Genomic DNA, 22,889 nt, shown 5'->3' with positions numbered 1-22,889 from the left:
AACTTTTTATATGGGCCGAAAACAACCTTCTTTCACTAACCGGAACATACTTGAAAGGATCAGAGAATCAAGTAGCCGACTACTTAAGCCGTCACACATTACATCAGGGGGAGTGGTCCCTGAACCAGCGAGTATTCGGGAAAATATGTGCCAGCTGGGGCGTTCCAGACATAGACTTGTTCGCCACAAAACAAAATCGGAAGGTGAAGAGGTTCTATTCTCTGAACCCAAGAGAACACCCGGAGGGGGTAGACGCGTTCCTATATCGGTGGAACTTCCATCTAGCATACGCATTCCCCCCAATACCATTAATCCCGACAGTCCTCAGGAAAATTCGGGAAGACAAAGCACGAGTGATCCTCATAGCTCCCTTTTGGCCGAAAAGAGCATGGTTCACATGGCTCAGGCGCATGTCTATCTCGGACCCGTGGATCTTTCCGGATGCCCCGGATCTCCTATACCAAGGGCCAGTTCAACATCCCCAAGTTCACAGGTTGCATCTCACCGCCTGGAACTTGAAAGGGGACTTCTGTTAGCAAAAGGATGCTCAAGCCCTTTGGTGACCACATTGCTCGCTAGCAGGAAAAAAGTCACCTCAGACAAATACCAGAAAATCTGGCAAAAATTCCTAGATTTCTCGGGGCGACAGTTGTCTAACTCTGGTCAACAGGTCACGGTAAAGGAAATTCTTGAATTTCTCCAAAAAGGGTTGGAAAAAGGTCTGTCTACTAGCACCTTAAAGGTGCAAGTCTCTGCCCTTGGTGCACTGTTTGATCATAAACTTGCTGACCACCCTTGGGTCTATAGGTTCATTCGAGCCTCCTTTACTTCCAGACCCTCAAAATTAATACCTAAGGTAGCTCCCTGGGATTTAAATTTAGTTTTAAAGGCTCTAACCGTTTCCCCCTTTGAACCTCTTGATTCTATATCAATAAAATCCTTGACTCTAAAAACGGTTCTCCTAGTTGCCTTGACGTCTGCCCGCCGTACTTGTGAGTTACAAGCTATGTCGGTGAACCCTCCTTACACTACTTTCCATGATGACAAAGTAGATATTAAAACCGACCCTGCCTTTCTTCCGAAGGTCAATTCTAAATTTCATAGAGACCAGGAAATTATTCTGCCCTCTTTTTGTTCCCAACCAAAATCCCAGGGGGAGAAAACCTTCCATTGTCTCGATGTCAGATGCTGCCTCCTTCAATACATAGAGGCCACAAAATCTTGGCGTCAGTCATCGGCCCTTTTTGTCACCTTTCAGGGGACAAACAGGGGAAAAAAGGCCTCAAAGGCAACTATTGCACGGTGGTTGCGTACGGCTATTTCACTTTCGTATTCTTTTTCTGGTCAAGTTCCCCCACAGGGTGTTACGGCTCACTCCACGTGTGCTATAGCCACTTCCTGGGCGGAAAGGGCTAATGCCTCGATAGAACAGATTTGTAAAGCGGCAGTATGGTCATCACCCTCTACCTTCTTCCGACATTATAGGTTAGACTTGGGTCAATCAGACTTGTCTTTTGGGAGAAAGGTGTTGTCTGCTGTCGTCCCACCCTAGGAATCTTCTATTTCTTCCTCTCACGTGCGGCGCTGTCATGGTGAAGGGAAAAATGATAATTACTTACGGGTAATTTGATTTTCCAGAACCATGACAGCGCCGCATTAATTCCCGCCCTATCTTGGTGATGGTTGTGTGATTCACAAAAAAAAACAAAAAAAAAAAACTTATTGTATATATGCAAAACATGTGTGTAGACAGAAGCTAACGAAAGATTATACAAATGTAAATATGATACATAACTGTGTACTAACAAAGCGGTCATCTTCCATACTCTGGAAACAAACTGAGAAGAGAGGGGCCGCCCCATTCTTATATCTCTGCTACAGGTTTCCTGTTCCTGGGGGCGGATGCCATCTCTCACGTGCGGCGCTGTCATGGTTCTGGAAAATCAAATTACCCGTAAGTAATTATCATTTTCCGGAAACAAGCAGTAGTGGATGTTGCTGAGTGAAAATTGCAAACTGCTGTTGTAGTTACTAGTACGTTGTACCCAGCTCATGCTTTTGGAGCTTATGCACCCATAAATTAGGTGGCCTGTCATCGGTACAGAAATGCCAAACATGTGGTCAAACTAAAGGCTCAGAAGGGAGGGGGGGAATTTGGATTTCAGAATGCAAAATTTGCGGAATTTCTTTTGGGAAGTGAGGAGCTATTTTGTTTTTCCAGAGCCTTTTTACTGCTAGTAACGTGGAAGCCCCCTATATTTCCATTGACAACTGACAGACCTGAGTGGCGGCTTGCTTTATTTTGTGGATTGCTTTGATTGGGAACATTTTACATAGCATTTGGGATCACATTTATCTGGCGCTCTATGCTGAGCCCTTAATTTGGGATTTCCATCTAAATTTCCGAGTGATATGACAGATTAAATCCCTGATGGATTAATTCACTATAATGAGGCAGCAGAGTTGGGCTGCAGTCACACTATTAGTATTTGGTCAGTATTTTACATCCAGTATTTGGAAGCCAAAACCAGGTGAGGAAAAGTAGAATAGAAACACATCACCACTTCTGGATTTATGACCCACTCCTGGTTTTGGCTTTCAAATACTGATGAGAAATACTGACCAAATACTGATAGTGTGACTGCAGCCTCACTCTGGACTCCGTCTGGCCTCTGTTCAGCGGTGTCCTTCTTTTCAGAAGTGTATAAAACTCTGGCGGACCGCGCTTTTATGCTCGCCTAAAATGACGGGCAGCGCCGGACCAAAGGTTCTACGGCGTCCACAGTGCCTCCATCTGACTCATTATAGGTAATCTTCTGCCATGAGTTCCATTTGAATCACTTATTTTCAGAGATTTACACTAAAGCGCCGGTATAAGCGCTCAGCGTAGAGTGCAGGATGAATATGAGCTGAACCTTACTGCAATTTTTAGGAGGCAGAATGAGCAAATCAACAGAAGGTGAAGATTTGGTTTTATTTTATTTTTTTTTTGCACTGTCCCTTGTGCTGTGAAATTGATTAAATGACTATATTCTTCGGGTCGGTGCGAGTATAGCGATGCCAGATTTATATTGTGTTATCTTTGGCTGTTGTCACACACTAAAAAAAAAAAAAATGCTTTTTTCGTTGCAAAACTAGTTTCTGCATCCCCATATTTACATAGCTATAGTTTTTCCATATATCTGCTGACAGAGGCATGCGATGCCTTTTTTTTTTTTTTTTTTTTTTTTGCTGACGTTTTTTATTGGTACCATTTCCGGGCACATAACTTTTTTTTTTTTTTATTGCTTTCTATTCTGATTTTTGGGAGTCAGAAAAAAAAAAAAAGCAATTCAGGACTTTTTTTTTAACCCCCCTCAACGACTGCCAACACGTCTTAACGGCGGCAGTTAAGGGTACTTAAACCACAGCGCCGTTAACTTACGGCGCTGTGGAAAGTGTATAGCGCCCACTCTGGGGTCTTGGTTGCTAGGGGTAGCAGACACCACAGAGAACATGATTTGGGTTGTTTTTTAGGGTTAGGGCTGGGTTTGAGGTTAGGGTTGGGATTAGGGGTGTGTAGGGCTTAGGGTTTTGATTAGGGTTATGGTTAGGGGTATTTTGGGGTTAGGGTTGTGATTAGGATTATGGATCAGGTTAAGGGTGTGTTGGGGTTAGGGTTGGAATTAGAATTGGGGGGGTTTCAACTGTTTAGGTACATCAGGGTCTCTCCAAACGAGACGGACAATTTTGCGCTCAAAAAGTCAAATGGTGCGCCCTCCCTTCTGAGCTCTGCCGTGCGCCCAAACAGTGGTTTACCCCCACATATAAGGCATCAGCGTACTAAATACTAGTTGAACAACTTTTGGGGTCCAGTTTCTTCTGTTTCCTATGAAAATACAAAAAATTGGGGGCTAAAAATTCATTTTTGTGGGAAAAAATGTTTGTTTTTATCTTCACGGCTCTGCGTCAAACTTCTGTGAAGCACTTGGGCGTTCAAAATGCTCACCACATATCTAGATAAGTTCCTTTTTAATGGGTCTAATTTCCAAAATGGGGTCACTTGTGGGGGTGTTTCCACTGTTTAGGCACATCAGGGGCTCTCCAAATGCGACATGGTGTCACATCTCAATTCTGCATTAAAAACGTCAAATGGTGCTCCTTCTCTTCCAAGCCCTGCCATGCGCCCAAACAGTGGTTTACCCCTACATATGGGGTATCTGCGTATTCAGAAGAAATTGCACAACAAATTTCGTGGTTCATTTTCTCTCTTTACGCTTGTGAAAAAAAAAAAATTGGTTCTGAAGAAAAATGTTTGAAAAAAAACAAAACAAAAGTTAATGTTCATTTTTTTCCCATCCACCTTGTTTCAGTTCCTGTGAAGCACGTAAAGGGTTAATAAACTTCTTGAATGTGGTTTTGAGCACCTTGAGGGGTGTAGTTCTTAGAATGGTGTCAAGTTTGGGTATTTTCTGTCGTGCACGCCCCTCAAAGTGACTTTAAATGTGAGATGGTCCCTTAAAAAAAAAAATGGTTTTCTAAATTTTGTTGTAGAAATGAGAAATTGCTGGTCAACTTTTAACCCTTAACTCCCTAACAAAGAAAAATTTTGTTTACAAAATTGTGCTGATGTAAAGTAGACATGGGGTAAATGTTATTTATTAACTATTTTGTGTGACATATCTCTGATTTAAAGGGCATAAAAATTCAGTTTGAAAATTGCAAAATTTTAAAAATGTTCGCCATATTTGCGGTTTTTTTGAATAAAAACGGAAGTAATATTTAAAAAATGTTACCACAAACATGAAGTACAATATGTCACAAAAAAACTGTCTCCGAATCAGCAGGATCCATTAAAGCATTCCAGAGTTACAACCTCCTAAAGTGACAGTGATCAGAATTGTAAAAATTGGCTCTGTCACTAAGGGTATGTTTCCACGTTCAGGAAACGCTGCGTATTTAACGCTGCGTAGAGCCTCAGCGTCCAGATGTTACAGCATATATGCATTAAAAGACGCATGGTCATACCCGCGGAAACGGACATGCACCGTGTCTTTTAAGGACGCAGCATGTCTTATAATGCTCAAACAACGCAGGTGACCTGCCAGTTACCTCAGGTGCAGATTTGGTCATATGGTAAAATAGATAAGGCAGCTTTATTCTTCGGGTCATTACAAGTAAATGGGATATTGCTGTAAGTGTTCGTTTTTTGTTATATTTTTTTTTTTTTCTTTTTTTACGTTTTAGTGCTTTTTAGACAATAAAAACTACTTTATAGAGAAAAAATTATTGTTGCATCGCTTTATTCTGAGAGCTACAGCTTTTTTTATTTTTCCGCTGATGAAGCTATATGGCGGCTTGATTTTTATAGGACAAGATGATGTTTTCCGCTGTACCTTTTTTTTTATTTACGTTCATATTATTTATTTTTTTTTTTTTATCTAGTTTTATTGCATTGTTAGTTCGGCAGTATGATGCTAAAGCAAACTTTTTTTTTTTTTTTTTCTTTTTTTCAGTGTTTGCTGAATGGGTAACTAGTGGGGCAGTTTCATAGCTTGGGTCGTTTCGGACACGGTGATACCAAATATGTAAACTTTTATTGTTTACTTTACATGGCTTTTATTATAATCTATTGTTTTTTTTTTTTTTTCTTTTTAAGTTTTATTCGGTTTTTTTTTTTTTTTTTTTAAATATCTTTACATTGTGCCATGGAAGCAGACCGGGAACAAGCTCCCTGTGCAATGTTCCACAATGTCGTTGTCACTATTGACAGCAGCATAAGAGGGGTTAAAAGTCCGCGATTGATGCTAACACCAATCATGGGCGTTGCTGCTGACACCTGCACTCAATTGCTGCCGCGCTCAGCAATTTAGAAGTGTTTGTGTAAATATGGCAGTTTGCGGGAACATAGCACCGCATGTCAGATGGGATTAAATGAATTTCTTATTATCTGACAAGATCCAAGATCTCAGTCCAACAAAACACAGGACCGCGTTCATATATGGGGCCAAGCAGATGTCCAATTTTTCCTTCAGAGCATTTCCTCGGAATCGGACCACACCTTGATAAATGTCTGATCAGAGTGTGATTTGTGTAATCTGCCCGAATCTCTCCGATGAGACCTGCCCTTGGGAAAACAAATTCTGTCTTGGTTAGGTGATAAGTAGGGTTGAGCGACCTTGACTTTTTTTAGGGTCGAGCCGGGTTTCGCGAAACCCGACTATCTCAAAAGTCGAGTGAAATCGGCCGATTATGGCGAAAAGTCGAGGATCGACCGAAACCCAATGCAAAGCCAATGGGAATTTTTTTTTTTTCTCGCTCGCTCTCTCGAAAAGCTGGTGTTACACATTGCAAATCGCTACAGCGCACAAGCGACAACATGGCGATAGGCGTCCACGCCCCTAAGACCTATGTCATCATTCTGCCCACGCCCCTTCATTGGCTGAAAAAAATGGCACCAAGCGCGTCATACGAAACGCGACTTTGGCGCGAAAGTCGCGTACCGCATGGCCGACCCCACACAGGGGTCGGGTTTCATGAAACCTGACTTTGCCAAAAGTCGGCGACTATTGGAAATGAACGATCCGTTTCGCTCAACCCTAGTGATAAGGCAATGAATGTCCAAGGCACCAGACATTCTTATCAATTTCCTTTATTGGTTACAGCATGCGCAAATAAAAAATATATTTTGGGCCCCACACTGCCTTTCTCAAGCCATATAGAGTGAATAAAAACAAAACAGATGCTGTGTGTGGCTGGAAAATCTTTTTTTTTTTTTTTTTTTTTTTTTTTGCATGCTGCAACCAATAAAGGAACTTGAGGATAACGTCCGATTCCTTAGACATTCATTACTTTTATTGGCAATACGGTAGACAGTTGCATCGAGACAGCACATACTAAGGAATGGCCCATGAGATTTTACAAATGAACTGGTCATGACACAGGTATTCAAGTCAGTAGAATCCTTAAAAATGAAAGAGGGGGGAAAACAAACTACAGTTTTCACATGAGTCCTTAACCTCCTCTCGATATATAACGTACTAGTATTTCCCATGTCACACAGCAGATGCATGTAGGTCATGGGAAGCTGAATAAAATACTTTGGCATGTTTTCCCTGCACCCATAGACTTGAATAGGTGAGTGGCATCCAAATACAAAGTGAAATATTTCACTTCAAAGTTTTTTGTTGTTTTTTTTTTTTTTTCACTGACAGTGATCAGCACTGCCCTATTGAAAAACATTAGTCTGTGTGCTTGCAGCGCCCCAGAGACCTGGTCGTTGCAGTAATGTCGCTCTGCTGCTAAGGAGGGTGATGTTATGTCTGATTGCACTAAAGGAGTTCACCTGACCAGGTATCACAAGCACACATTACACTTCACACTCTGGCCACTAGGGGGAGCAAAAGGCACTATGTATTAGGCCACTCCTCACACTGGTAAAACTAGGGGTCAGATAGGAAGTTAGAACAGAACGCAGCCTGGGGAGAGTCCAGGGAGGACCTGTCAGGGGTGGGTTCCTGACAGGGGCCTAGCAGAACGAATAGAAGGCAACGGAACCGCGCCTGCACTACCTTGCAGCGGTATCCTAAGAAAGGACAAGAAGAGGATATTGTGGAAAGTGAGAAACGAGATCAAGCACAAAGGAGAGCCAGTAGGAGTCGTGCCCCGAGAACGACAACATCCTACTGAGGCGCGTGACCGGAACACCGAGGAAGTAACTGACTTTATGCCTTACTTCAAATACCGCAGGACAGTTAATTATAGGTTGGCTGTCTACCATACATCACCTAAGCAGACATAGGGGGCAAGCTTGGAGAGGGGCGTCTCTAGGGTCCCAGAATAGCTCCGAGCCTTCCCGTCAAACGGGTGCATCCTATCCAGATAAACTTGGGGGACGGAGAGAGAATGAGAACAGAAGTTGTGAGGACTATCCCGAATGCTCAGCAGGGAAGAACTACAACACATAGGCGCTAGTGATAGGCAACGATTTCCACCTGCAAAGGGAACTCTGGATGTGCCTTCAGACCGGCCGGTCTCAGACAGCCCTGTTGACAGTGCTCTGGATTGAGGATCCTGAAGTCTTCAGTAAAAGGTAAAGAGACTGCAACCCTGTGTCCTCGTTATTGATTGCACCTCACACCATCGCCACCTACACTACTGGGAAGCCCTGGGGATATACTTCACCTGTGGGAATATATACCATCTAGCTGCCATAACACCACCCCAGTGGACCCCAAGCAGCATCGGTCGACCTGACCGAATACCACAGGTGGCGTCACGAATCTTTAGCCGACTTTCACCACCCCTTTTATTGGACGCCCCTTAGCAGGGTCACGGACCGGGTCCAGCCACCGTGACAACCTAAGAACTGAGACAGAGAGGACCAGTACCGAGTAACCCGCAGCCCTGTGTCTGGGGGCGCTCCATGCTATCTGATAAAACACTTGGCCTTAGACCAGTTTCACACATCCTGATATTTCCAGTACCGGAGATATCCGTGTCCGTGTGATATATCTGTGGGCCGCATCAGGACCACACGGACGGCCGCTGGTAAGCAGTGCTACAATAAGCGCTGTTCCTCTGTGTGTGTGGTGCTGAACCTGGCTTTCATCCATTGTTCCCTGCTCTACCGGTGAGCAGAGGAGAATGAAGAAGAAAAAAAAAAAAGTGTGGCGCCCCCCCCCCCCCCCTCCTATATTTTACAACCAACCCGGCAAAACTCACAGGTGTGGGCTGCTATTCTCAGGCTGGTAATGGGCTATGGATATGGTCCCCCCCCCCCCCCCCATCTTTAAAAAAAAAAAAAAAAAAAAAAAAAAAAGAAAATGGCCCGCGGCTGCCCAGAAAAGGCAGGTGCACCAATTCTGGAGCTTTGCCCGATTCTTCCCACTTGCCCTGTATTGGTGGCAAGTGGGGTAATGAGGGGTTAATGTCACCTTCCTATTGTCAATAAGACACCTATCCATTACTAATCTTCTAGTTGTTAAAGGGTTAATCAAACACCACACTCATCCAAGTTTCTCGCAAGTGAGTATGAGCCCGTAAGGTGATTCTCTACAAAAATGTAGGCAGTATTGGTGTCTCATGTTTACCACTATAGAGAGGAGTCATAAGACCAGTGTGTGGTTTCTCCTACTCCTGCACTGATTAGAAGCACTTCACCTTCATATTAACCCCTTAACACCTGGAGCTTTTTTCGTTTTTTCACTCCCCTCCTTCCCAGAGCCATAACTTTTTTTTTTTTTATTTTTCCATCAATATGGCCGTGTGAGGGCTTGGTTTTTTTTTTTTTTTTGTGGCACGAATTGTATTTTGAACACCATCATTGGTTTTACTATGTTTTGTAGTAGAAAACTGGAAAAAATTCCAAGTGCAGTGAAACTGCAAAAAAAGTGCAATCCCGCACTTAATTTTTGTTTGGCTTTTTTACTAAGTTCACTAAATGCTAAAAGTGACCTGCAATTATGATTATCCAGGTTATTGCGCGTTCATAGACACCAAACATGTCTAGGCTTTTTTTTTTTTTTCTTTAATCTAAGTGGTGAAAAAGATTCCTAACTTTATTAAAAAAAAAAAAAAAAAAAAAAAAAGAGAAAAATTGTGCCATTTTCCAATACCCATAGCTTCTCCATTTTTAGTGATCTCGGACTGGGTGAGGGCTTATTTGTTGTGTGCTGAGATGATGTTTTTAATGATACCATCTTGGTGCAGATATAATCTTTTGATCAACCGCTATTGCATTTTAATGCAATGTCGCAGTGATTGATTTTTTTTTTTTCCTCGCTACATCGTTTAGCAATCAGGTTATATTTTTTATTTTTTTATTTTGGCATGCTTCAATAGTCTCATGAATGGGCTATGGCAGCTTCTAGTCTAATCAGCTACATAGAGGCGATGATTAGATCACCTTTATGTAGATTTGCTCACTTGCTATGAGCGGAGACCACTAGGTGGTGCTCATAGCAATCCGGCACTGTCAATCATAGAGGTCTCCAGGAGACCTCCGGTTGTCATGCCAACACACTGGTGACCCACGATCACGCGACGTGGGTCACCGGTGTGCGTATTTCTGGCACGATTCCCGGAAGCGGTAATTACCGTATATACTCGAGTATAAGCCGACCCGAGTATAAGCCGACCCCCCTAATTTTGCCACAAAAAACTGGGAAAACTTATTGACTCGAGTATAAGCCTAGGGTGGAAATGCAGCATTTACCGGTGAATTTCAAAAATAAAAATAGATCATTATTTCCCCATAGCTGTGCCATATAGTGCTCTGCACCGTTCACTGTGCCCCCTAGCTGTGCCATATACAGTGCTCTGCACCGTTCATTGTGCCCCCTAGCTGTGCCTTATACGGTGCTCTGCACCGTTCACTGTGCCCCCTAGCTGTGCCTTATACAGTGCTCTGCACCGTTCACTGTGCCCCCTAGATGTGCCTTATACGGTGCTCTGCACCGTTCATTGTGCCCCCTAGCTGTGCCTTATACGGTGCTCTGCACCGTTCATTGTGCCCCCTAGCTGTGCCTTATACGGTGCTCTGCACCGTTCACTGTGCCCCCTAGATGTGCCTTATACGGTGCTCTGCACCGTTCATTGTGCCCCCTAGCTGTGCCATATACGGTGCTCTGCACCGTTCACTGTGCCCCCTAGATGTGCCTTATACGGTGCTCTGCACCGTTCATTGTGCCCCCTAGCTGTGCCATATACGGTGCTCTGCACCGTTCATTGTGCCCCCTAGCTGTGCCTTATACGGTGCTCTGCACCGTTCATTGTGCCCCCTAGCTGTGCCTTATACGGTGCTCTGCACCATTCATTGTGCCCCCTAGCTGTGCCTTATACGGTGCTCTGCACCGTTCATTGTGCCCCCTAGCTGTGCCTTATACGGTGCTCTGCACCGTTCACTGTGCCCCCTAGATGTGCCTTATACGGTGCTCTGCACCGTTCATTGTGCCCCATAGATGCTCCACATTAATCTGTGCTGCCGCTGCTACTGCTGCAATAAAAAAAAAAAAACACATACTCACCTCCCTTGATTGCAGCTCCCAGCGTCTCGTTCCGGCGCCTCCATCTTCCCGGCGTCTCTGCTCTGACTGATCAGGCAGAGGGCGCCGCGCACACTATATGCGTCATCACGCCCTCTGCCTGATCAATCAGAGAGCGCAGACGCCGGGAAGATGGAGGCGCCGGCCGGGAAGATGGATCGGCGCCCGGCGGCTGGAACGAGGACAGGTGAATATGCTATACTCACCTAGTCCTAGCGATCCTCGCGCTGTCCCCTCCTGTCTTCGGCGCTGCAGCTTCTTTCTCTATCAGCGGTCACCGGCACCGCTGATTAGAGAAATGAATAAGCGGCTCCGCCCCTATGGGAGGTGGAGCCGCTTATTCATTTCTGTAATGAGCGGTCCCACGTGACCGCTGAAGAGAGGAAGAAGCTGCAGCGCCGAAGCCCGTGGGACGGCAGGGACAGCGCGAGGATCGCTGGGACTAGGTAAGTATGCCCCAGCGCCCTCAGCCCCTCACCTGCCGACCCCACCGCTACCATGACTCGAGTATAAGCCGAGGGGGGCACTTTCAGCCCTAAAATTTGGGCTGAAAATCTCGGCTTATACTCGAGTATATACGGTAAATGCAATGGTCAGTTTGACAGCAGCATTTAACTAGTTAATAGCCACAGGTGGATCATGATTCCACCCGCAACTATTGTGGGCACATGTCAGCTATTTTGACCAGCTGACATGTCCCAGGAAAGATGTGGGTCCAACACCAGAGTCCATGCTATTATGCCCGATGTCGGTAAGGGGTTAATGATGTAAATGTCTTTTGCTAGTGCAGGGGTTAATCTGCTCAGTTGCGAGCTCCTGGAGCATCTAGGCCAGGGGTGAGGAACCTTAGGTCCCCAGGGCCATTTACGGCCCTAAATGACCTTTTGTCAAGCCCCCCGAGCAGATTCTCAGGGACCACATTCTTGGGCAGAGAGCTGTATTTTGATTGCCACAAGCTCACGAATTTCTTCTTGCTCTGTTGGCGCACACACATACAGTTCACTGCTGAACACTGAAGGGCATGCAATAAAAGATTACGTCCTGAAACCTGTGCCAGTCAGGATGCACTGTGTGGGCGGAGCTTGTACGGCTCCGAAGGATGGTATAAATATCCAAATGGCCCTTGGCAGAAAAAAGATTCTCCACTCTTTGTGCATGGCTGAGAGCCTAAATAATTAGCCACTCCCATCTCCTATATAATCTGGGCCCTGGCTAGCACTCATGGCTGGAGGTTGTTCTTGGTTATTAAAGAAGACATTTGGTGGATTTCTGTGACTATTGCTAGGTACTGAGTGTGAGAATTCCCTTTCTTCTCCTACTTTCGTGTCCGAGGACGCACGTTCAGTTACTTAACCGTCTGAATCCGGCCCCTGGGGCCCAATGAGCAGCACACTATTCTACCAAAACCTAAATGCAATGTAAATTGTACATCTGTAGTTCACAACCTAACTGTCCCTGTGTTATTGTCTTACAGCGCAATCATGTGGCTCCCACTACTGGCGTTATTGGGTTTAATCCTATTATACAGATGGTACAGACAGAGTCGGATCCTAGGAAATCTCTCAGAAAAATATGTTTTCATCACTGGTTGTGACACTGGATTTGGAAGACAATTGGCTAAACAGCTGGATGGACGAGGAATGAAGGTTCTGGCGGCTTGTTTAACAGAAGCAGCAGCTAAGGAGTTAAATCAGGAGACCTCCAGTAGACTCCAAACTGTCGTTCTTAATGTTACTGATGGCAAAAGTGTGAGTGCTGCTGTCAAGTGGGTTGAAAACACTGTGACTGACAAAGGTAAAAGTGTAATAAAAATCACTTATTACGACATAGGTACGTTATTAGAAGATGCACTGGTTTATTAAAAGATGTACTCTTCTTAAAGGGAACCTGTCATGTCAAAAAGCCCAACTACGAGGAGGAAATTAATTTTATTTCTCCCTGCAGCCTCCGGCTTTCAGTCGTAGAGGAGCAGCTTTTAGTCACCGCTCTGACTGACAGCTGGCTCTGTACTGATGCACTGCTGAGTTGGAGACTAGATTAGTCTGGTGATGCTGCAGGTGACTGAAGGTTTCTCCCATAGACCAAGACTTGTCAGACACCTCTAGTAGCGCTGGGAAAAGCCAGCTGGGATTTGCACTCTATTAGCTTTGTGCTGGCCAGATCTTCTAAATATATTCTCCGGCATATGGGAGAAACCTCTACCTGGCTGCAGATGTGCTGCCAGGCTCTGATTGATGCTGCACATGGCGTTGGCAGCATGAATCAGATGACAAGTTACCTTTTTAAAATGGTTTTCACACGATCAGCTGTTTAAAAAGTGGTAAAGGGGTTCTTCAAGAAATGTATTAAAATATATAATAAACATTTTTCTAACTTACCTTTTATTTAGCCAAGTGTATGCTTTATCTGTGACTTTATCTGTATTTGTGACAAATTTTCTTAAATTTAAAACGTGATGTCAAAACTGTCTCTAATAAGACCAATAACAACTTTTCGCTTTTATAGATTATAATTTTTCAAATGTGTATATAATCACATTTACTGTGACTTTGCAAAACCAACTATGACATTTCGTCTCATCCTGAGCCTTGTTTACATGTGGTAAGTGTTTAGAAGGAAAGTGGCATCAAAGTATACACCAAATGCTGCTGGCAACAGCAAGGAACAGAGAATCTGCTTGGGTAAGGCTACTTTCACACTAGCGTTGTTTTCAATGCGTCGTTTAGGGGAAAAACTCATCCTGCAAACAGGAAACCCTACGGAGAGATAAAAGGGGCGGTCCCCCTCGCTCCCAGTGTTTGGTTTCCTGTTCCTACGGGAAGATCCACGGAGAAGAGGATTCCCAGCCTGGACGCCGCTTGCGCAGTTTACCTGTGAGGACGGCAAGGGCTCCAGGACTGGATGCAGCGTCGGGGGTGCTGATTCAGTTTTCCCCCCTCTGCTGGCAGACGTCGCGAGACCGGGTCGTGGGGGCCGGTTCGCGGCAGATGTCCGGCGGTCTGCGGGGCAAGCACCAGGTGGTAGCGTCGCGCCGTCCTCGGCGGACGCTTGTGCGGTGTGGAGCTCAGTGTATGCCCCCGGAAGTGCTGGTAAGCTTCCGGGGTGCGGAGGAGTGAGACGGCGCTGAAGCCGGTAACAGCGCCGGAGTATCCAATATGGCCGCGACCCGGAAGTGGTTAGCACTACCGGGTTCAACAGGAAGAACATGGCGGCCCCCATGTGAAAAGGACGCCGGCACTGCATCCCGGCGTCCAGAATGGATTCTGCAAGAGAGCCTGCGGTACCTTCTCTAGAGGTTACCACCGTCACCCCTCGCAGCCATGCCAGCAGCAGCAGCCGCTCTAGGCAGAGCGGATCGTCCAAAAGGAAGCCACCTGCATCTGTGTCTCCTCCTCAGCCGGTACCTGATCGGTCAGCTTCTGGATGAGTGTGCACCTACCCCACTAGTCTGATTATTGTCCCTCTCCCTTTATAATAGGCAAAAAGGAAGGAAAAAGCGAAACACAAGCAGTGTGCGTTATGTATCCAGCCCCTTCCGGATAGTTACACTAAAAGGCTATGTGTTTCATGTATAAAATCAACGTTACGTGAGGAAGCCTCAGTTAAATCAGAGGATATAAGGGCCATGATTAGGGAAGAATTACGAGCCCTACAAAGCGTTGACAGAGAGCCACGTATTAAGGAGAAAAGAGGATACGTTTCACCTGTATCCGATCAGCCGTCTGAGTTAGAGGGAGCAAACTCAGATCGCAGCAGGAGATATCCTCAGATGAGGATCAGGATACGTGCTTCCCCACAGATAGCATTGACAATCTGGTGAGATCAGTTTGCAATACCATGGGCATAGAAGATCTTAAAGTCCCTAAAACACAGCAAGACATTATGTTTGCTGGCCTATCCGAAAAAAAGAGACCCTCTTTTCCGGTAATAACGGCAGTAAAAAGTCTGATCAAAAAAGAGTGGGAAAGCCAGGGGCAGAGGGGGTTACCACCATCCTCAAAGAGACAATACCCTTTTAATGATGAAGAATTCACAACATGGTCAAAAGCCCCAAAAGTAGATGCAGCTGTGGCGTCTACATCAAAGAAATCCTTACTGCCTGTAGAGGATTCAGGCTCGTTACAAGATCCTCTAGATCGCAAAGCCGATTCGCTCCTTAAAAGAGCATGGGAGACTTCGGCAGGGGCCTTTAAACCGGCAATCTCAGCCACATGCACCGCAAGATCCATGCTTGTTTGGCTGAGTGACTTGGAAGAAGGGCTGAAAGGAGGTCTCTCTCGAGAGAAATTATTGTCCTCTATACCCCTAATTAGAGGTGCCACAGCCTTTCTAGCGGACTCATCTGCCGACTCTATACGCCTGGCAGCCAAGTCGGCAGGATTAACCAATGCAGCACGTAGGGCCCTATGGCTTAAGGGCTGGAAAGGTGACCCTCAGACCAAGTCTAAGTTATGCAGCCTTCCATGTCAGGGTGAGTACCTGTTTGGTACCAAACTGGATGAGATCTTAACTAAAGCAGGGGAAAGGAAGAAAGGCTTTCCAAATAGTAATAATTACGTTCCATTTTATAGGAGAGCGTTCCGAAAGCCCGCATTTAATAAAAGGAAGGAGTTTAAGAACCAGGATCGCTGGGCCACAAGAGACACAAAACAAAAGGGTGCGTTCTTTGGGAAGCGCCCTTTCAAGTTTGAAGAAAAACCCCGTTAGGACAGATCTACCTGTGGGAGGCAGATTGTCCTCCTTCGCTAATGAATGGCGGGCCATAACAGCAAATATTTGGGCAAATAACCTTATTGCCTCTGGGTTACAATTAAAATTTTCCCGAGTCCCTCCGGACTCATTTCTATTGACTTCATTAAAGTCTCAGTTACAACAAGAGGCATTGGAGCAGGAGGTAATAAATCTCCTAGCTAAGGGAGTCTTGGTGGAGGTTCCATTCCTACAGGAGGGAAAGGAATTCTATTCCCCGTTATTTTTGATTCCAAAACCAGATGGAACATTCAGAACTATTATTAATCTTAAAAAATTAAACATCTACCTAGAAAATCAAACCTTTAAGATGGAATCTATCCGGTCCACCATTAAACTCCTGTTTCCCTATTGCTTTATGACAGTTCTCGACCTTAAAGATGCGTATTACCATCTACCTAGTTATGCAGAGCATCAACAATATCTCCGTGTAGCGATTGTATTGAATGGGTGTGTCCGACACTTTCAGTATACTGCAATGCCTTTTGGGCTATCTATAGCCCCAAGAGTATTCACTAAACTAATGGCGGAGGTAATGTCATATCTAAGACTAAAAGACACTCTCGTAATTCCCTACTTAGATGACATCTTAGTAGTAGGAAATTCTCCTTCGCAATGTCAACAACGGTTGTGTGATATGATGGCATCTCTGCAAAAATTGGGTTGGATAATAAACTGGGAGAAATCTAGACTTATCCCAACAACTCGGCAAATTTTCCTAGGGATTATATTAGATTCTACAAGCCAGAAATGTTTCCTTCCGGAAAATAAACAGATAACGGTCAGGAATAAAGTTCAGTCAGTAATAGATAAACCCCTAATTTCTTTGAGAGAAGGCATGTCCCTTCTTGGCTCCTTCACGTCATGTATTTCAGCGGTTCCATGGGCCCAATTTCACTCAAGGCATTTACAGTACGAAATTTTACATGAAGAAGAAAAATCTCATGGTCATTTAAATATTAAAATTTCCCTTTCTAATAATGTAATCCAATCTCTGATATGGTGGCTAGATCCAAAAAACCTGGTCAGTGGAGTCCCCTGGGTAGTTAAACCCTCAAATATAATATATACTGATGCCAGTCCTACTGGCTGGGGCGCACATTTAAAAGACCATTTAGTCCAAGGATTATGGTCAGTCACGGAGTCAGACGACTCTTCTAATATAAGAGAGCTAAAAGCTATCTATCATGCTCTATGTGAATTCCTTCCGCAGCTACACGGGACACATACCAGAATTCTGTCCGACAACATGACCTCAGTCGCCTATATCAATCATCAAGGAGGAACAAGATCAGGAACGCTCATGTCTATAACCGAAGACATTCTAACCATAGCCGAAGAACATCTTCTGTCCCTGTCAGCGCTACATGTCAGAGGAGTGGACAACTCAAGAGCAGACTTCCTCAGTCGTCATACCCTCCACCAAGGAGAGTGGGTCCTAAATCATCAAATTTTCAAAATAACCATGAAATGGGGTACACCCGAGATAGATCTCTTCGCCACAAGACAAAACCGACAACTAAAAAGATTCGCTTCAATGTTCCGGGCCGACAATCCCAACATTCTCGATGCCCTTCAGACTCCTTGGACATTTCAGAAAGCATATGCTTTTCCTCCTCTGATTCTTCTACCAACAGTAATCAGGAAGATAAGGGAGGACCGGGCAAATATAATCCTGATTGCCCCATTTTGGCCAAAAAGACCATGGTTTTCCCTGCTCAGAGCCATGTCCATCTCGGATCTGTGGATCCTCCCGGAGGATCAGGATCTTCTTTCCCAGGGGCCCTTCAACCACCCTCATGTGAAGGGACTAAGGTTGACAGCCTGGAATTTGAGAGGCAGCTGTTAAAACTAAGAGGCTTCTCCGATAGTGTAATTAATTACCTTGTTAACAAGTAGAAAAAGATCCACTACTGACATATATGTGAGAGTGTGGAAGAAATTTCTAAATCTCTATCCATCGGCGTTATCTAGTGAAATTCCCGTCTCCACTATTCTAGAATTTCTTCAAAAAGGACGTGACCTAGGTCTTTCAGTTAATACTCTGAAAGTACAAGTTTCTGCTCTAGGGGCCTTGTATAGTCACAATGTTGCGGGTAATAGATGGATAGCTAGATTTATTTCAGCTTGCCAGAGATCAGAGCCAGTTCAGATTCCGCAGATGCCTCCTTGGGATATTAATTTGGTCCTGGAAGCCTTAACAGGTCATCCATTTGAGCCTCTAGACTTAGCTCACATTAAATATATTTCACTTAAGACCGTTCTTCTTGTCGCGTTAGTATCGGCAAGAAGAGTAGGTGACATACAGGCGCTATCAGTAGATCCTCCCTTTATGTCAATATTTCCTGACAGAATTGTCCTGAAAACAGACCCACCCTACCTACCTAAAATGTGTACAAAATTCAATAGGTCTCAAGAGATCCTTCTTCCTTCTTTCTATAATAATCCTACAGACCAGGAAGAAGAGAAGTACCATACTTTAGATGTGAGAAGGGCTATAATAACTTATCTGGATAGGACTAGCGCCTGGAGGAAGAGCAGGGCTCTCTTTGTTTCCTTCCAGGGTCAAAGGAAAGGATCTGGTGTTACAAAAGGCACACTATCCCGATGGATTCGGGAGGCAATATACCTGGCCTATTCATCTAAAGGGGAGAATCCACCTGAGACTGTGAAGGCACATTCCACCCGGGCGATAGCATCATCCTGGGCTGAACGAGCAGAGGTTCCTATAGAACTCATATGTAAGGCCGCAACCTGGTCCTCTCCTTCTACCTTCTATAGTCACTATAGATTAGATCTATCTGCCTCCACTGACTTGTGTTTCGGTAGATCAGTCCTTAATACGATAATCCCCCCCCAAATAACTATCTCTGAAAGTCTCTCAGTGGGTGCTGTCGTGGCAAAGAGAAAACACCGGATTACGTACCGGTAATGCTCTTTTATAGAGCTACGACAGCACCCCTTCACTTCCCTCCCATTTACATATATTAGTGTACATATGAGCACTGTTAAGGGTGGTGGATTCTTGTACTTATACATAGTTAAATTATAATGAATGATGATAAAGAATTGTCTACTAAAACTGGTGGGCGGTTCCTCGCAATCTCTGTAACCCAAACTGTGGGAGCGAGGGGGACCGCCCCTTTTATCTCTCCGTAGGGTTTCCTGTTCCTAGGGGCGGATCCCCTCTCTCAGTGGGTGCTGTCGTGGCTCTATAAAAGAGCATTACCGGTACGTAATCCGGTGTTTTTCCCATAGAGTAACATTACCGACGCATTGTGACATATTGACACACGTCGCAAACCGTCGTGCGACGGTTGCGCCGTGTTTTGGCGGACCGCTGGGAGCAAAAAACGTTAAATGTAACGTTTTTTGCTGTCGACGGACCGCTTTTTCCGACTCGCAATGGGGCAGCGGATGCGCCGGAGAAATGCATCCGCTGCCTCCGTTGTGCAGCGCATGAATCGCTAGCGTCGGAATCTCGGCCTGACGCATTGCGATGGGCCGAATCTGACGCTAGTGTGAAAGTAGCCTAATATGGCAGCTATGTTTGGGACGGACTGTGTGAAGCAAGAGACAGATGCACTAAAACTGTCAGCGTGACGGAGAGAGACGTTCATTCTCAGTCCACTAAAGAAAGATCATCTTCTTTATTCCGCCTCCACTCCTCCATGTCCTGTCAGGCTGACCGAGATGGACGGACGTTCATTCTCAGTCAGCTAAAGAAATGAGTTCATCTTCTTCTCCTTTAGTCCACCTCCACTCCATGTCTTGTCAGGTTGACTGAAGAGAGGAATGTTCGTTCACGATGTCTGACAGGATGCTGCTGTGACATGACCTGTCTTGTGCTTCTTGCAGCCCGTAGTCCTACTACGTGTCCTCTGAGACCATAGGACAGGTTATGATTGAAGGTAGCTACCATCTTGAAATCCTGATGGAGTGCAGTAGATAAAGCAGACTTTTTTGCTATATAAATGGTATTCAGAAAATATTTCATATTTAAATGTGTATTTATTTTAGTAAATTTCTCTGAGGAAACCCTTAAATCTTTGTGCACTACTCTGCAGGAATGACCATCCACCAGCTCTTAACGCAGGGAAATGTGATCTTCTTATACAATTGTTCCGTGGCCGCTGTTAACATAGTATTACATGTCAGGTATGTAAATGAGTGGGTACCATGTAAAACATAGGACAGATGCATCAGAATAATACAATGTCTGGTCATATAGGGCCTGCATGTACAGTACAGACCAAAAGTTTGGACACACCTTCTCATTTAAAGATTTTTCTGTATTTTCAGGACTATGAAAATTGTACATTCACACTGAAGGCATCAAAACTATGAATTAACACGTGGAATTATATACTTAACAAAAAAGTGTGAAACTGAAATTATGTCTTATATTCTAGGTTCTTCAAAGTAGCCACCTTTTGCTTTGACTGCTTTGCACACTCTTGGCATTCTCTTGATGAGCTTCAAGAGGTAGTCACCGGGAATGGTCTTCCAACAATCTTGAAGGAGTTCCCAGAGATGCTTAGCACTTGTTGGCCCTTTTGCCTTCACTCTGCGGTCCAGCTCACCCCAAACCATCTCGATTGGGTTCATGTCTGGTGACTCTGGAGGCCAGGTCATCTGGCGTAGCACCCCATCACAGGTGTGTTTGGGGTCATTGTCCTGTTGAGAAATAAATGATGGTCCAACTAAATGCAAAGCGGATGGAATAGCATGCCGCTGCAAGATGCTATGGTAGCCATGCTGGTTCAGTATGCCTTCAATTTTGAATATCGTATATACTCGAGTATAAGCCGAGATTTTCAGCCCATTTTGGGGGGGCTGAAAGTCCCCCTCTCGGCTTATACTCGAGTCATACCCAGGGATCGGCAGGGGAGGGGGAGCGGGGGCTGTCTAATTATACTCACCTGCTCCTGGCATGGTCCCTGCAGGTCCCTGGCTTCCCTGGCGCCGGCAGCTTCTTCCTGTACTGAGCGGTCACATGGTACCACTCATTACAGTAATGAAAATGCGGCTCCATCTCCCGTAGGGGTGGAGCCGCAAATTCATTACTGTAATGAGCGGTAACGGTGACCGCTCAGTACAGCAAGAAGCTGCGGCATCGGGAAGCAGGGACTGCACGGCGCCAGGAGCAGGTGAGTATAACAGGAAGTGCAGCGCTGTGTGATATTGACCTGCTCCCCGTTCCGGCGCCGCTCCGTCTTCAACGTCTTCTGCAGTGACGCTCAGGTCAGAGGGTGCGGTGACGTGGTTAGCGCGCGCCCTCTGCCTGAACGTCAGTGAAGAAAACGCTGAAGATGGAGCGGCGCCGAAACATTTGTGCAGCACTATATGGGGCAAATATCTTTATAAAGCATCTTATGGGGCCATTATTAACCTTTTATGCAGGATTATATGGCGCATATTTTAATATGGAGCATCTTATTGGGCCATCATAAACTTTATGGGTCATTATATGGGGCTCCTGATTCAATATGGATATTCAAAAACACTTAACCTACTGATGTCTCAATTAATTTTACTTTTATTGGTATCTATTTTTACTTTTGACATTTAACGGTAGCTGCTGCATTTCCCACCCTAGGCTTATACTCGAGTCATTAAGTTTCCCAGTTTTTTTTTTTTGTGGCAAAATTAGGGGGTAGGCTTATACTCGGGTCGGCTTATAACTCAAGTATATATGGTAAATCCCCAACAGTGTCACCAGCAAAGCACCCCCCACACAATCACACCTCCTCCATGCTTCACGGTGGGAACCAGGCATGTAGAGTCCATCCGTTCACCTTCTCTGCGTTGCACAAAGACACGGTGGTTGGAACCAAAGATCTCAAATTTGGACTCATCAGAACAAAGCACAGATTTCCACTGGTCTAATGTCCATTCCTTGTGTTCTTTAACCCAAACAAGTCTCTTCTGCTTGTTGCCTGTCCTTAGCAGTGGTTTCCTAGCAGCTATTTTACCATGAAGGCCTGCTACACAGTCTCCTCTTTAACAGGTGTTGTAGAGATGTGTCTGCTGCTAGAACTCTGTGTGGCATTGACCTGGTCTCTAATCTGAGCTGCTGTTAATCTGTTATTTCTGAGGCTGGTGACTCGGATAAACTTATCCTCAGAAGCAGAGGTGACTCTTGGTCTTCCTTTCCTGGGGTGGTCCTCATGTGAGCCGGTTTTTGTAGCGCTTGATGGTTTTTGCAACTGCACTTGGGGACATTTTCAAAGTTTTCCCAATTTTTCGGACTGACTGACCTTCATTTCTTAAAGTAATGATGGCCACTTGTTTTTCTTTACTTAGCTGCTTTTTTCTTGCCATAATACAAATTCTAACAGTCTATTCAGTAGGACTATCAGTTGTGTATCCACCAGACTTCTGTGCAACACAACTGATGGTCCCAACCCCATTTATAAGGCAAGAAATCCCACTTATTAAACCTGACGGGGCACACCTGTGAAGTGAAAACCATTCCCGGTGACTACCTCTTGAAGCTCATCAAGAGACTGCCAAGAGTGTACAAAGGAAAGTACCTCAATCACACTTAATATGGAACACCAGGGAGTACCCAAGCCAGGGATAATTCTCAGAATATATTTTTATTGATTATTAATGACCGTACATAATAAATATAAAAAGATCATAAAACCAGATATATTTGTGCGTACCGCAGGACTACTATATATAATAGACTGCAAGCTAACCCAATATTGCACGATGTGTCCCAATTAATAGCAGTGTCAAAGATAAATATGTGTAAAAAATAGTGTAAAAATTCATGTTTAAAATCCAAATGGTCACTCTCATTTCCCCATAAAGTAAAATACAACCATAAAAATATATATATATATATATATATATATATATATATATATATATATATATATATATATATATATATATATATATATCTCTAATATATCTCTCATATTGAGTGGTAATTCTGTGTTTTAACAAGTGTACAAAGCAGTCATCAAAGCAAAAGGTGGCTACTTTGAAGAACCTAGAATATAAGGCTACTCTCACACATCAGGTTTTTTGTTTCAGGCACAATCCGTCAAGTCTTGAAAAAAAAAACGGATCTGGTTTTTTTTCTCATAGAGTTGTATTAGC

At 44.6% G+C, this 22,889-nt stretch overlaps 1 protein-coding gene across 1 annotated transcript in view; it reads left to right on the top strand.

Annotated features, from left to right (window-relative positions):
• Window positions 1-22,889, top strand: part of LOC138670809 (retinol dehydrogenase 7-like) — a 61,150-nt gene that overhangs the window by 5,748 nt on the left and 32,513 nt on the right. Inside the window, exon 2 of the mRNA XM_069758496.1 lies at window positions 12,499-12,818. Within this exon, the coding sequence (XP_069614597.1) occupies window positions 12,506-12,818 (313 nt within the window). The 5' untranslated portion in view covers window positions 12,499-12,505. The remainder of the gene's footprint in view (window positions 1-12,498; window positions 12,819-22,889) is intronic.

The sequence above is a fragment of the Ranitomeya imitator genome, chromosome 3 (genome assembly GCF_032444005.1).
Source record: "Ranitomeya imitator isolate aRanImi1 chromosome 3, aRanImi1.pri, whole genome shotgun sequence".
In the NCBI taxonomy this organism is placed as follows: domain Eukaryota; kingdom Metazoa; phylum Chordata; class Amphibia; order Anura; family Dendrobatidae; genus Ranitomeya; species Ranitomeya imitator.
Note: the sequence above shows the minus strand (reverse complement) of the source record. Positions and strands in the feature narration are given on the sequence as shown.